We start from the raw sequence: 13,329 nt of genomic DNA on the forward strand, positions 1-13,329 counted from the left end.
GGCACATTTTAATTACCACAGAAGCACGTCAAGTCTTAACTATTACCAAAGTACAGAATGAGATGTTTTTTGTCTGTAAGCGCTTTTCATGTGGAGTTCAAAGCGGCACTTGACGATGGCGCCTGACGTGAATCATGAACACAGTTTCACGATTGCTGTAGCAAAGTGGATAGCCACAGTCTGCTGGCTGATTAATATTGTGGAGGATGAGAGTTTAGGAGATTTCATGCCCATTGCAATAAATATGCAACCTACGTGGGGACTAAGTCTTTTGTTCTTTCAATTAGTCAACCTCCCAGTTAAACTTTGGAAAACGTTTAATGTTACTTAAATTAGTGCTATTTTGGTGCATTTTATCTTTATACTGTGGAAGGCTTTGTTTGAAAATGTTAATAAAGAATTATATTGTATTTTGTTTTGTTTTATTTCCTAAGATGGAAATAAATGCATTCTGACAGGAAAAGAAATATATAAAGAGTCAAATTTCAGCACTTTCAAAATAATCATGATTAACTACAAAAACATATACGATTAATCACGATTTAAAATGTTAATCGACTGACAGCACTACTTTAAATGTATTGTGTTATTGGATTAGCAACATGCTTATGCCAAATTCTAATGAAATGAATTGTGAGTCTAGTCTCCCGTGTGCTTCGTATGAGTATCGCTATATGAACACTTTACATTGTTTGCCATTGTGATCTTGTCAGGAACTGTGTGACTTTCTCTCTCAATGTTGATTACAAGTAAACCCTTCAAAATCTTGGTTTGGAATTGAGTCATTATTTTTTATATTAGCACGACACAGTAGCATAAGTAAACATCCATCTGCCAAAAGGGGAAGTAAGAGGATCAGAGGAGCATGCTTAGTAATCTTCAACTCAGATTTGAATCAATTCAAATTAGATTTTCATATCCAGGCAACATCTCTTGGTGTGTTTATTCAGGCTTTAAACTCACCATTCCCCTCTCGACAGCTGCTAAAGCTACTTCCCCATGCGAGTGACTATGAATGCACAAAATGGTTTATTAAGATCTAAATGTCAGTCCCCAAATGCAATTTACACACTATGCAGAGCTGGAGCTGTTCTCTCTGGAGTAGAGTTATAATCACTGTAAGGAAGTGCTCATACATAGCTCATGCCAGTTGCTTTGGGGAGTAGAATTCTCCTTTTCTGCTTTCAGAGTGTGTTGCTCACTAGTGTGAAGTGGTGGTGTCTCTCCCCTCTCTCTCTCTTACCTAATGTGATTGATGGTGAGGCTGATAGGTGGAATGAAGAAATCCTCCACCCTGTCGAAGCGATGGCCAACTGGTTGAGTGTGGATGGTGTGGTGAGATGTGCTTCCACTGGCCTGGCTGATCACCTGATGCATAGAAGATTCTCACATTTAATAGGCACATAAGTTATGCAATTTCATTGAACTCTCTCTCTCGCTCTCTCTCTCACACACACACACACGCACGCATGCACACACACACACACACACACACACACACACACACACACACACACACACACACACACACACGTTGGTGCAGCTACCCTATCCCCCCTCAGGTAACCTTTATTGTAACACAGTAATAAACAGTAACTTTACTTAAGTAGCCTTTATTATAACACAGTAATAAACAGAACTTGTTTTTCCGAATTGTTACAAAGTTTCAAAGTAATAGAGCTTCAAAAATCATGCAGGCTGCAATAGTAACCAGACAAAAAGACAAAAACAAGACACTGGACAAAGAAATCAGATAAAAACAAAGAACTGTAATTTTTCCTAAATTAATTTGAATACCTATAGAAATTCATGATAATTTCAGATGACCTGTCTAACTGTCAAGTCAAAAATACTGTAATGAGTAATAATGTATTACATGATGTTTTATGTCATGCCCGCAATACCAGTCTGGATGTCATCAATTATTACGGAATAACCAGCAACTGTACTCGAGTAACTTTTATCATAACACAGTAAGCTTCAAATCCCTTTGTACCCAAAGAACTCAGTGTTCTTTGTCTATGATCTATGAAAGTTGTGCATTATGGGGACCATGTCTGTACCTAATAATCATTTGTTAAGCAACCCCGTTGAGACCCCTTGCAATGCTGGCAAAATTTTACATTGTTATCAAAGGTTCTAAAAATGTCTTTACATTATCAAAAACATGTCTGAAAACGAAAATGATCAAAACACACAAACAGCAGGGCCATTATCTACTTGGATAATCATATGAGAGAAGTATTCAGGCAGAATGTCTTAGCAATCTTGTTTGAGAGCTGTCACAGGGTGGTGATTAGCACTCTTTAAAAGTTGATCATGTATCATTAGACTGAGAGCTGTGGAGGCAGAGGAAGCCATTTTCAGAAACTTGATTTGGTTGAGTCAAGCTTACCTGGAGAGTTGGCAAATTTTTCTTGAGATCTCCCCAGCTCAGAATCCACACCTGGTCATTAGACTTGTCATAGTGCAGCTTCACTGGAACCCAGTCCGTGCTTACAGTCTATTGATGATAACAACAAAATAATGAGTGGTCTGATGACTGATGTCATCATAGTCAGATATTGCAGTTACATTTAACAACCAATATTTTACAACCATTAGTTCTGAAAAACAGACTATCAGTGTGTTGTTTATCTTTGTTTGAAACTATTTGCACTAGTGGAGGAAAACTATAAAAAATAACTTGGCCTGATCTCATAAAAATTACGTGACTGTGGTGTCATTTTTGCAAAATGATATTACATGGATCCTTATATGTATCACAGCAGTTCCGGGGTGAAATGTCTATTGTTTGGCACTTAACATAAGTAAAAAAAATTCCCAAAGGTTAATATTATAGCGAGATTTAAATCAACAAAACCTACCTCTCTACTCTAACCTTAAACCTAAACCTAACCGATAGTGTCATACAAAGTAAATGCAGTTGCTCAAGCAACCATGCCATCACAGACGTGCTGACTGATATTTAATGCAACAGCACTCTTGCTTGTGTAATATTGCTTCAAAAAAATTCAGAATGGAGCTACACAGTATTTATCATTTAGTGAAGTAAAATTTTATAATTATCTTACGCTTAAGCAATTTTGCCTCTGGTCAGTAGAGCGCCTTTGAAAAATGTATCCATTTTCCACATTGCTTGCTTCTAAAGAGTCCCTGTGAGAATTGAATGAAATCACTGGAACTCATTATGTTGATTCATGAGGCCAATTCACCACCCTTTGCTAAAAGCCAATGCTTTTTGACATTCTACAAAAGTCACAATAAAAGTTTACAAGCCCACCAAAGCAGCCAGCCAGGACAGAGAAAAAGTGTTTCGCTTTCAAACGGACACCTGCATGCTTTTCATATATGTAAAGTTTGGTTATGGGTGTGCATTTTAAATGGAGTGCTGACAGTAACAATAGCTCATCCAGTCTGAAATAATAGCTTTGTGTCTATATCCATTCTCCGTCACCTGGCTGGCGATATTCCACGTGGAATCAAACGATGCATATTGTGTGGTGGTAGCCTTACTGTGCAATATTCACACCTCATTTTGCTTACATGGGTGCACACAAATATGAAGCAATTGCTAATTTGCACATTGAGCACTGCAAAAATGATTATTCTCTCTCTATTTCTCAGTATGGCTGAACATTTTTGTAATCAACTTAATTTCCCTGTTAAAAGAATAGTTTACACAAAAATGAAAATTATTTCATGATTTACTCTCCCTCATGTCGATCCAAACCCGTATTGCTTTCGTTCTTAAAAAGAAAGAGATATTTGAAAGAATATTGCATTCCCTGATTTTCATACAATGGCAGGTTTTAGTGACTCTATAGCCTAAATAAGCACCCAAAAGTGTCAAAGTTCATGCGACTTGTAAATATTAAAGAAAGTCACTATTGCCATTGCATGGAAATCAGGGACTACAACATTCTATACGCTTTCTCCTTTTGTGTTTCGCAGAAGAAATGGGTTTGGAAGGACATGAGGGCGAGTAAATTATTTTTGGGTGTACTATCTCTTTTCGTTCGCCACAATGTGAATATTTTGTACAGCTTGACTTGACAATAAACTAGTGTTCATGTGAAGCTAAAATGAAAAAGGGTGGTTGTTGTCTTCGGCTGCAATCTCCATGTGTGCAATAATCTGTGGGAGCAGATGTGTATGTTGAGTTGGAATCCCACCACATCCCTCCCCTCCTTTTGAGGATTACATCGAATCATACAAATGTTTTAGCACAGATAAACAAATTCTCAATGTAATCCTTAGCAGTTGTGGGAAATGTTCAATTGTACAAACAATCAGCAGAACTTATTGTTTGGTTGATGAATAATGAATCCTCCAGCTTGAATGGAATTTGTCAATAAACTGTGAGTAAATAACATCATAAATGTTGGATTTTTCTGTCTGTTTCTCATTTACTATAAGATCAGGTGACTAATTAACACTTGCTTGTCTAGGGGGGTGAAACTGAACCCCCAGTTGAACAAATAATGTGTGTGACCCATGCCAACACATCCTGAGACATTATAAAATAATGCTGGCACTCATCTAAGCATTCACTCTGATAGAAAACCACTTTTAAGTCTGGCATATCAAACCCATGTCTACTTAAGACACAAAGATGTGCCACAACCAAAGGCCAAGCAATCCAAATTTAAAAAAGACAGGGTGTCGTAGAAAGTATATACAGTGGGATACAAAAGTGTGAGACCACATTGAAAATCTGGATTTTTTATTTTTTTCCTATTTAATCCTAACTATAAACAGAAAGTTTTAAAAAAAGAAAACTGACTAAAAGGTTGAATATTGAATTCAGATTTTTATATATATATTCAACCTTTTACTCAAATTGTTATGCTGACAATAGAACTTGTACAGAACAATGCAAAACCGATGCATTTTTATTAGTGTTCTTATACTAATGGACTCCACTATACCTTTCAACAATTAAGACTGTACCCAAAGCAGTAGGGATAATTATTTAATCAGTAATCCCTGTAATGAATAATAATTTATTAATTTACTGTGAAATATATGTAGTGAGATTATAAATGTAATGGCCATATTTTGCACATACAACATGAAGATCTTAAAGACCATCATATTCTAATACATCTTATTATGATGTCTTTAGCAGCTCTTCAATGTACAACTGTATATTCTAGCATACCAACTACTAAAAATAACTTCTCTAACAACATCTAAACTTATTTTACTTTGATCAAGAGATGTTTTCTGAAGCTGGTCTTAGTAGGGATTATAGAATGCCCATGGTTAAAAAAAGTAATTTAGACTTTGCTTACTAAAAATTAAGATGAGGAATGAGCGGACGTGAAAATATGTAACTAGAATCATAATTAAAAATATGCTTGGCACCAAAAGTGATTTGGAGATTATGAATTATGCAGTAGCCATAATACATTACATTTTTTTGTATCTGTAAACCATGCTCCACCTCAGCATAATTATTCAGATTTTAGAAGGTGTCTGTGGTATGTTTACAAGAGTAATAGTTAAAGTTATTGATTTACTGGCTTACCTGCACAGCCTTCTGGGACTGGATGTCTACAATGAGCAACCTGTTCAGCAAAGGTTGAGTGGCGTAAATGAACTTGTCCTTCACGTTGACTGCTGATGTCCACAAACATTTCTGATCTTTCTCCCCCTCAACTTGTGGACAGACCTCCTCCTTCAGGAATAATAATTAAAAAAAAAAATAAAAAAAAGACAGGGCCATCAAAATTGATCACACATAGAATCATTGTGGATAATTACACTTCACAGACAGTATCTGAAAAGTTAAGAGTAACTAACTAAAACACCTTTATAGTATACAGTACTTGTTAAAAACCATTGACAGTTGATATATGATTTGAGCTTCAGAAAGCTCTTTTGTGCACACTTAAAGGCCAAAGTAGTGGCAAAGTGATCAAAAGTTATTAAAGCAAAGTTAATGCATTAACACATATGATTAATTAAAAAAGTTAAACATGTTAATTTTTCTTAATCACAATTAACACATTTACCGTTAATAAAGCATAAACCAGCATAAATACTTGTTGGAAGGGCGGAACCTTTGTAATGTGTCCGCCCAGAGTCATTACACTGACGCAAACACCACAAACACACACAACAGTTGTGTCAGTGATAAAATTATGGGGGAAGGACCTCTTAACATTATTTGTTGTATAGAAATCAAGTACTTTGCAGCCTCTGTAATGCACTATTTAATTACCACAGAAACACATCAACGAACTCACGAAAATGCCGAACGAGATGTTGTTTGCAATTGCTTTTCATATGGAGTTCAAAGCGGCGCTTGGCACTTGTGTTGACACCCTAATGCGAATCATGAATGCAGCTGCACGATTGCTGTAGCAAAGTGGATAGCCATAGTCTGCTGGCTGATTAATATTGTGGAGGATGAGGGTTGCATTGCAATGTATATGCAACCTATGGGGGGAATAGTTCATTCAATTAGTCAACCTCCCACTTAGACTTAGTGAAACATTTAATGTTACTTGAATTGGTTTGAATATTTTGTGCATTTCTATCTTTATACTGTGGAAGGCTTTGTTTGGAAAATGTTAATAAAACGTTATTGTTACATATTGTTTTGTTTTCTTTCCTAAGAAGGAAATAAGTGCATTTTGACAGGAAAAGAGGTATATATAGAGTAAAATTTTAGCACTTTCAAAATCTGCGATTAATCGCAGTTAACTACGAAAAATTATGCGATTCATTGTGATAAAAAAATTTAGTCGACTGACAGCACTAGAAGTTTTTCATTTTCATTGAGAGCTGAGGTGGGTAGAATAGCCAAAAACAGTACTCAAGTAAAAGTTAAAGTACTAATGTAAATAATTACTTGAGTAAGAGTAAGAAAGTATCCAATTAAAAAACTCGTTATTTTCACAAATGACATAATGGACATTAACTCCCCTATATTCCATTACATAATACACATTTAACATGTTTTACAGAATTATTATTATTATTAAAATTGTTATTATTATTATTAATAATAATGTAAATTCTGTCATCATTCACCATCATGTTGTTCAAAACCCGTATGACTTTCTTTCTTCCATGTAACACAGTAAGGAGATTTTAGGCAGAATGTTAGCCTTGGTCACCATTTACTTTGAGTGAATGTTTTTTTTTTCTCCATATTTTGAAAGTGAATGGTGACTGAGACTGTCAGTCCCTAACATTCTGTCTAACATCTTTTGGGTTCCACAGAATACAGAAGGTCACTAGGGTTTGGAGCAACATAAGGGTGGGGAAATGGTGACAGAATATAAAATTATGGCAGAGCTATCACTTTAAGGGCACTTGTCAGATCTGGATGAATTTGTCAATAAGAAGAGAGGTTTGGAAACCTTTCTATTAATTATTACAGTGAAAAACATGAACAATGTCCCATAGGTACATTATATGGTATATAATGCTTTATTAATGCCTACTTTTGCTATTTCATAACTTTTAAAGTCCTGCTTGGATTCTTAGTTCAGTGTAGATACATTTTTCAGTGTCGAAATAATTTAGATAATTAATTCTGTAAAGCAGTACCACCGCTGCCTAAACGCAGAGTACACAGCCTGCATAGGGCACCAATCCTGGTCGCAGAACACTCTCTTCGCCATACGATCACATCTCTCATGCGCATGCCTCGCACCCACACATCTCTCATGTGCACCTCACTGTGCACTCACAGAAATGCTGTCTGTTTGTGTTCCAGTTGTCAATCATGTGATCGGCAGAGCAAAAGACATTTACACTTAACGTGGATATTTACATGGATTTATACACTAGGCAGTTTAATCCACATGTTAAGGATGATTCCCTGCACTAATCAGCCCGAAGTAGCTGCGATAGTTTCCAGTACCCCTGTGAGGGTGCAGGGTAATTGCTTAAATACTGCTTATGACATGTGGGACGCAGGACTAAGTGCACTGCTAAAATTATATTTTTTGTTTCTTTTGTTTTGTTTGTTTGTTTGTTTGTTTTTTCCCAGAGGAATGAAATGGCAGAAGAGATTGGATGTGTTGGATAAATATGAAAAAAGACTAAACTGTGTATTGCACATAGTTATTGCTCAATGGGGCAATTTAACTGTTCATGAGATGGCTAGCCTGAGGGAAAAAACTGTTCCTGTGCCTGACAGTTCTGGTGCTCAGAGCTCTGAAGCATCAACCAGAAGGCAACAGTTGTGGGCAGGGTGAGTGGGGTCCAGAGTGATTTTTCCAGCCTTTTTCCTCACTCTGGAAGTGTATAGTTCTTGAAGGGGAGGCAGGGGGCAACCAATAATCCTCTCAGCAGTCTAAATTGTCCTTTGTAGTCTTCTGATGTCTGATTTCGTAGCTGAACCAAACCAGGCAGTTATTGAAGTGCAGAGGACAGACTCAATGACCGCTGAGTAGAACTGCATCAGAGGCACTGTTGAACTTCCTCAGCTGGTGAAGGAACCTCTGCTGGGCCTTTTTCACAATGGAGTCAATGTGTGTCTCCCACTTTAGGTCCTGTGAGATGGTAGTGCCCAGGAACCTGAATGACTCCACTGCTGCCACAGTGCTTTTTAGAATGGTGAGGGTCAGTGTTGGGGTGTTGGGAGTCCACAATCATCTCCACCGTTTTGAGCGTGTTCAGCTCAAGATTGTTTTGACTGCACCAGACAGCCAGCTGTTCAACCTCCCTTCTGTATGCAGACTCATCATCATCTTGGATGAGGCCGATGACAGTGGTGTCATCTGCAAACTTCAGGAGCTTGACAGAGGGGTCCTTGGCGATGCAGTCATTGGTGTAGAGGGAGAAGAGTAGTGGGAAGAGCACACATCCCTGAGGGGTACCAGTGCTGATTGTACAGGTGCTGGAAGTGAGTTTCCCCTGTCTCACAAGCTCCTGCCTGTCCGTCAGAAAGCTGGTAATCCACTGACAGATAGACATGGGAACAGAGAGTTGGTGTAATTTATTCTGGAGTATAGCTGGAATGATAGTGTTGAAAGCTGAACTGAAGTCCACAAAAAGGATCCTTGCATATGTCCCTGGTCTGTCCAGATGTTTCAGGATATGATGCAAACCCATGTTGACTGCATCATCCACAGACCTGTTTGCTCGATAAGCAAATTGAAGGGGATCTAGAAAGGGTCCAGTGATGTTCTTCAGGTGGGCCAACACCAGTCTCTCAAATGATTTCATGACCACAGACGTGAGGGTGACAGGTCTGTAGTCATTAAGTCCTGTGATTTTTGGTTTCTTTGGGACAGGAATAATGATTAAGTATTTAAAGCAGCATGGGACTTCACACTGCTCCAGTGATCTACTGAAGATCTGTGTGAAGATGGGGTCCAGATGGTTAGCACAAGATCTGAATGATCACACGCTGGTAAGACACCATCTGGGCCTGAAGCTTTCCTCGTCTTTTGTTTCTGAAAGACGCGGCTCACATCATCTTCACAGATCTTAAGTGCAGGTTGAGTAGCAGGAGGGGGGAGGAGGGGGGTTGCAGGAGATGTTGGTGTTTGTGTGAAGTGAAGGTCAGATTGGGTGTGGGGTGTGAGATTGGGCCTTTCAAATCTGCAGTAGAACACATTCAGGTCGTCAGCCAGTTGTTAGTCCACCATAGGGTTGGGGTTAGGAGTCCTGTAATTTGTGAGTTGTTTCATGCCACTCCACACTGATGCAGGGTCGTTAGCTGAAAACTTGTTTTTCAGCTTCTCAGAGTATCTTCTTTTAGCCACTCTGATTTCCTTGTTTAGTGTGTTCCTGGCCTGATTGTACAAGACTTTATCCCCACCACTGTAAGCATCCTCTTTGGCCTGACGAAGCTGCCTGAGCTCTGCTGTAAACCATGGTTTGTCGTTGTTGAACTTTAAATAAGTCCTAGTAGGAATGCACATATCCTCACAGAAACTGATATACAGTACATAATAATTGGTGCCCCGTGTGAGGACGTAATAATTGTTGGCTTCCTCCAATATTCTTGCAAATAACTCCTAAATATTTTAGAGTAGCCAAAGGTTTCCCCTCTTGGCTTCCTTTTTCTCCAGGAAGTTCAAACTGCTAAGACACAAGGCCGGTTGTGGTTGTGAATCATTGCAAGTGTTGTGTTAGTGGTTGCTAGTTTGGTACTAATTCATTACTCCTTCTGTTTGTGTTTGAGAGATTCAGTTGCTAGATACTAACAAAGTAGTCTGATGTGCTGATAGTCATACTGTGATTATTAACACCTAAATTAGCAGCTCAAGGAACAGTTAATAATACAAAGCAGTTGCTCGTGAGTGACAGGTAAGTGGTTCCCCCTGTACATTCTTTTCTCAGGATAATGACTGGTGCGTCAGTGTTTTCCACAGAGCAACAGGTGTCGTAAGTCGCCACCCTCAAAACTCAAAAAAAGTTTTCAGAATTGTGAACTTGTAAAGAGTTCTTATAGGGGTCCACTGGACATCACCCTCTCACCTGTCAAACCAGGGAGGTATGAGTAGCCAGTCCCCATCAGCGTCCGGAGCTGAAGCTCCCAGGTCAGGTGAGGAAACCTCACTGTCCAACTGGGTTGCTGACCTCCTCCTTGTCTCTAGAGAAGAAAGGGAGGAGCTTAACAGCTACACACCATCTCAGTGTGATGCTGAAATGGCCGTTGTGGTAGATAATGTGCACGATCCTCAAGGGAATGTAACCACTATCCAGGAGGTAGTTGGTAGGCTGTTTCTGCTTTACCACCACAAGGCCCAGTTGCAAATAGCAACACTCAAGGGCGAGGTAAAGACACTTACAGCCCAGTGTAGTCGGCTTGATGCAAGCAATCGCGCTTTACATCAAGACCTCCAGACTACAAATACTATGCTGGAGGAGTGTGTAGAAAGACTCCAGTCGGCTGAAAAAGAAAGCCGAGAGGTTGCTGATGACCGAGTCCGGCAAGAGAGTCGAGACATATGGGCTAAAGCTCAAGAGGCGCTCCACTACCCCATCTTTGACCAGAGTGGGGCAGAGGACTCAGAGGATGGCGCTACGGCGAAATACCCTACTCCTGGTTCAGGTAGTATTTCGAAACCATTGCTCCACTTCCCGGAGCTAGAGCGCATACCTGTTTGGGACGTGAGTCCACCATGTTTTGGGGGCAAGGCCACATTTCGTCAATCTTCCCCTCAGGTGTCTTTTAGGCCCTGCTCAAGCAGGATGCCTTCCTCACCACAAGGAGGAAGTGGTCTCATCCAACACCATGGCAATGGGGGCAGGCACTGGTACTCATCCTCTGATGAGTCAGATGGATACAAGCGGGACCAAGATACAGGTCTATGCATGCACCAGCTTGACTCCTTTGCGAAGGACATAGAATGTTTCGACCCAGCAAGCCGAGATTCAAAGGTCAACGATTACCTTAGGGAAATCTAACATTGTCTTGCCGACTTGCCTCATGCCTCGGCGCATGAGAAGTTGAAACTCATCTGGAAAATGACTTCCAGAAGCATCCACGCTTTCGTCGAGACTCAACCGCTGCGCATTCGTGACAGCTACCCGAGGCTTTGCAGGATTCTGTGCGAGGAGTACTCGCCATATACTGATGAAACATCAGCCACCCTCAGTGCCATCTGCATCCAACAGAAGCAGTTGGATTCTCCTAGGGAGTACTATAGGCATTAAAGGAATGCATACTTCCAAGGAAGTAATGAGCCAGGTCTGGAAAAAGAGCGAGGGTTCAGATCTCTCTTCCTCCATAACCTCCACCCCTGCATGCGAACCCACATTACACTGATGTGTAAACAGGGTAGACCGACCATGCAGGGAATTAGGAAGATGGCCCAAATGACTTGGGAAACAGTCGTGCGTCCGACTGATAAACCAGAAGACGATGTCAGAGTCCTAGACATCCAGTCTTCAGAGAGGGCAGACTTAGGGCTTGAGGGCTATGAAATACCTCAGCCTAGAGTAAGCTGTGAAGTGGCAGCCCCAAAACACTTGCACAACCACCCACAGGGGGGTTGGAGAAACCAAGGGAATGACCACAAGGGTCCCTCCCAGGGTCAGAAAAAACATAAAAAAACAGAATCCCTCTCCAAAGAAAAGGAATGTCGGGTTTGTGAAAAGCCCCAGACAGTGGAATGGAAATAAAGGGAATCATTCGGAGCCTCCCGGAAAGAGTGATCTGAAGCATCAGCTCAGCCTCATCCAGAAAAGCCTAGCGGATGTGACAAAGCACATTGAAGGGTCAGACGATGGCCACAAAAAACCCGATGGTGACAGTCCATCAGCGTGTCTAGCCCATGCACTCCCCTCCTCTTCCCCCAAAGTCTACTTTGTAGGCTGGGAGTAGAACACAGGGAAGACCCAGACGCACCCAGTGGCAGTCATGCCCAATACCCATGCTCCGCTTTTTCAATTCTTGGGAGACCTTTTCCACAAGGGTAATGCCAGAAGCATATACACCTCAGTGTCAGTAGGAAGGTGTATAGACATCCATGCATTACTGGACACTGGGTCTGAAATCAGCCTAATGTGCGAGGAGACTTTCGCAGAAGTTGCCAGGGCAATGCTCTCTCTTGGTAAACCACTGCAGACAGAGTCCTGTGATGTGAGCCTTGCCAGCTACACACAAAACAGAGCCCCCATCACAAAATGCGCTTGGCTTGATATCACATTCCAGAAGACGACCCTCAATCATCCCATTTACATCTGTGCTTTCGACACAGAACAACTTCTTATCGGCCATGACCTGCTGGACCGACTGGCCCCGCTGATCGACTGCCTTCGTGGGCACATGTGGGCCCAGGTCGCAACCCCGAATCCGGTCCATCTAGCCCACAGCCGTCACGCTTCAGATGACCGGGTCACTTATATCCAAGAATCAGGAGAGACCACTTGTGACACTGTTCTTGAGTCAGCGCTTTGTCATTACCCAGACATCCAGACTCATCTTGGCTCTGAGCCTCTTGAGTTATCTGTGACTCCACCGACACCGCAGCTTGGCGGACCCGTGAGCACCTACGAATCATTCCTTTGCTTACTAGAGAACTCAAACCCAGCTTTATACAGCCCCTGCATAGCTGGAGGTGTGCATGCTAACGGTATCTTAGTACCTGATGTGCTTGTCGCACTCTGGTCTGAAAAGTCTGCTGTTAGTCAAGCTTTGTACGACAAGCTGTGTCAGAACAGCTCCTCTCTGTCTTTCGTGCGCAAAAGTCAACGCCTTCTTTCTGCAGAGTCACCGCAGAGGCCCATCAAGGCTATTGGGATATGTGCTCTTTCCATTCAAATTGGAAAGAAGAGGTTTACACACTTCATGAGTGTGATTCCCCAACTTGACCCCTCACTCCTCGTGGGGGCCGATATCCTAGTTAG

General features: G+C 41.0%; 1 protein-coding gene across 2 annotated transcripts in view; it reads right to left on the reverse strand.

Annotated features, from left to right (window-relative positions):
* Positions 1-13,329, reverse strand: part of LOC127413035 (follistatin-related protein 5-like) — a 251,700-nt gene that overhangs the window by 11,812 nt on the left and 226,559 nt on the right. For both annotated transcript variants that reach the window (XM_051649838.1, XM_051649837.1), the window contains exons 13-15: positions 5,534-5,683; positions 2,396-2,503; positions 1,244-1,368 (exon numbers count right to left, since the gene is read on the reverse strand). In XM_051649838.1, coding sequence (XP_051505798.1) covers positions 1,244-1,368; positions 2,396-2,503; positions 5,534-5,683 — 383 coding nt within the window. The remainder of the gene's footprint in view (positions 1-1,243; positions 1,369-2,395; positions 2,504-5,533; positions 5,684-13,329) is intronic.

Source organism: Myxocyprinus asiaticus, chromosome 22 (genome assembly GCF_019703515.2).
Source record: "Myxocyprinus asiaticus isolate MX2 ecotype Aquarium Trade chromosome 22, UBuf_Myxa_2, whole genome shotgun sequence".
Classification (NCBI taxonomy): Eukaryota; Metazoa; Chordata; class Actinopteri; order Cypriniformes; family Catostomidae; genus Myxocyprinus; species Myxocyprinus asiaticus.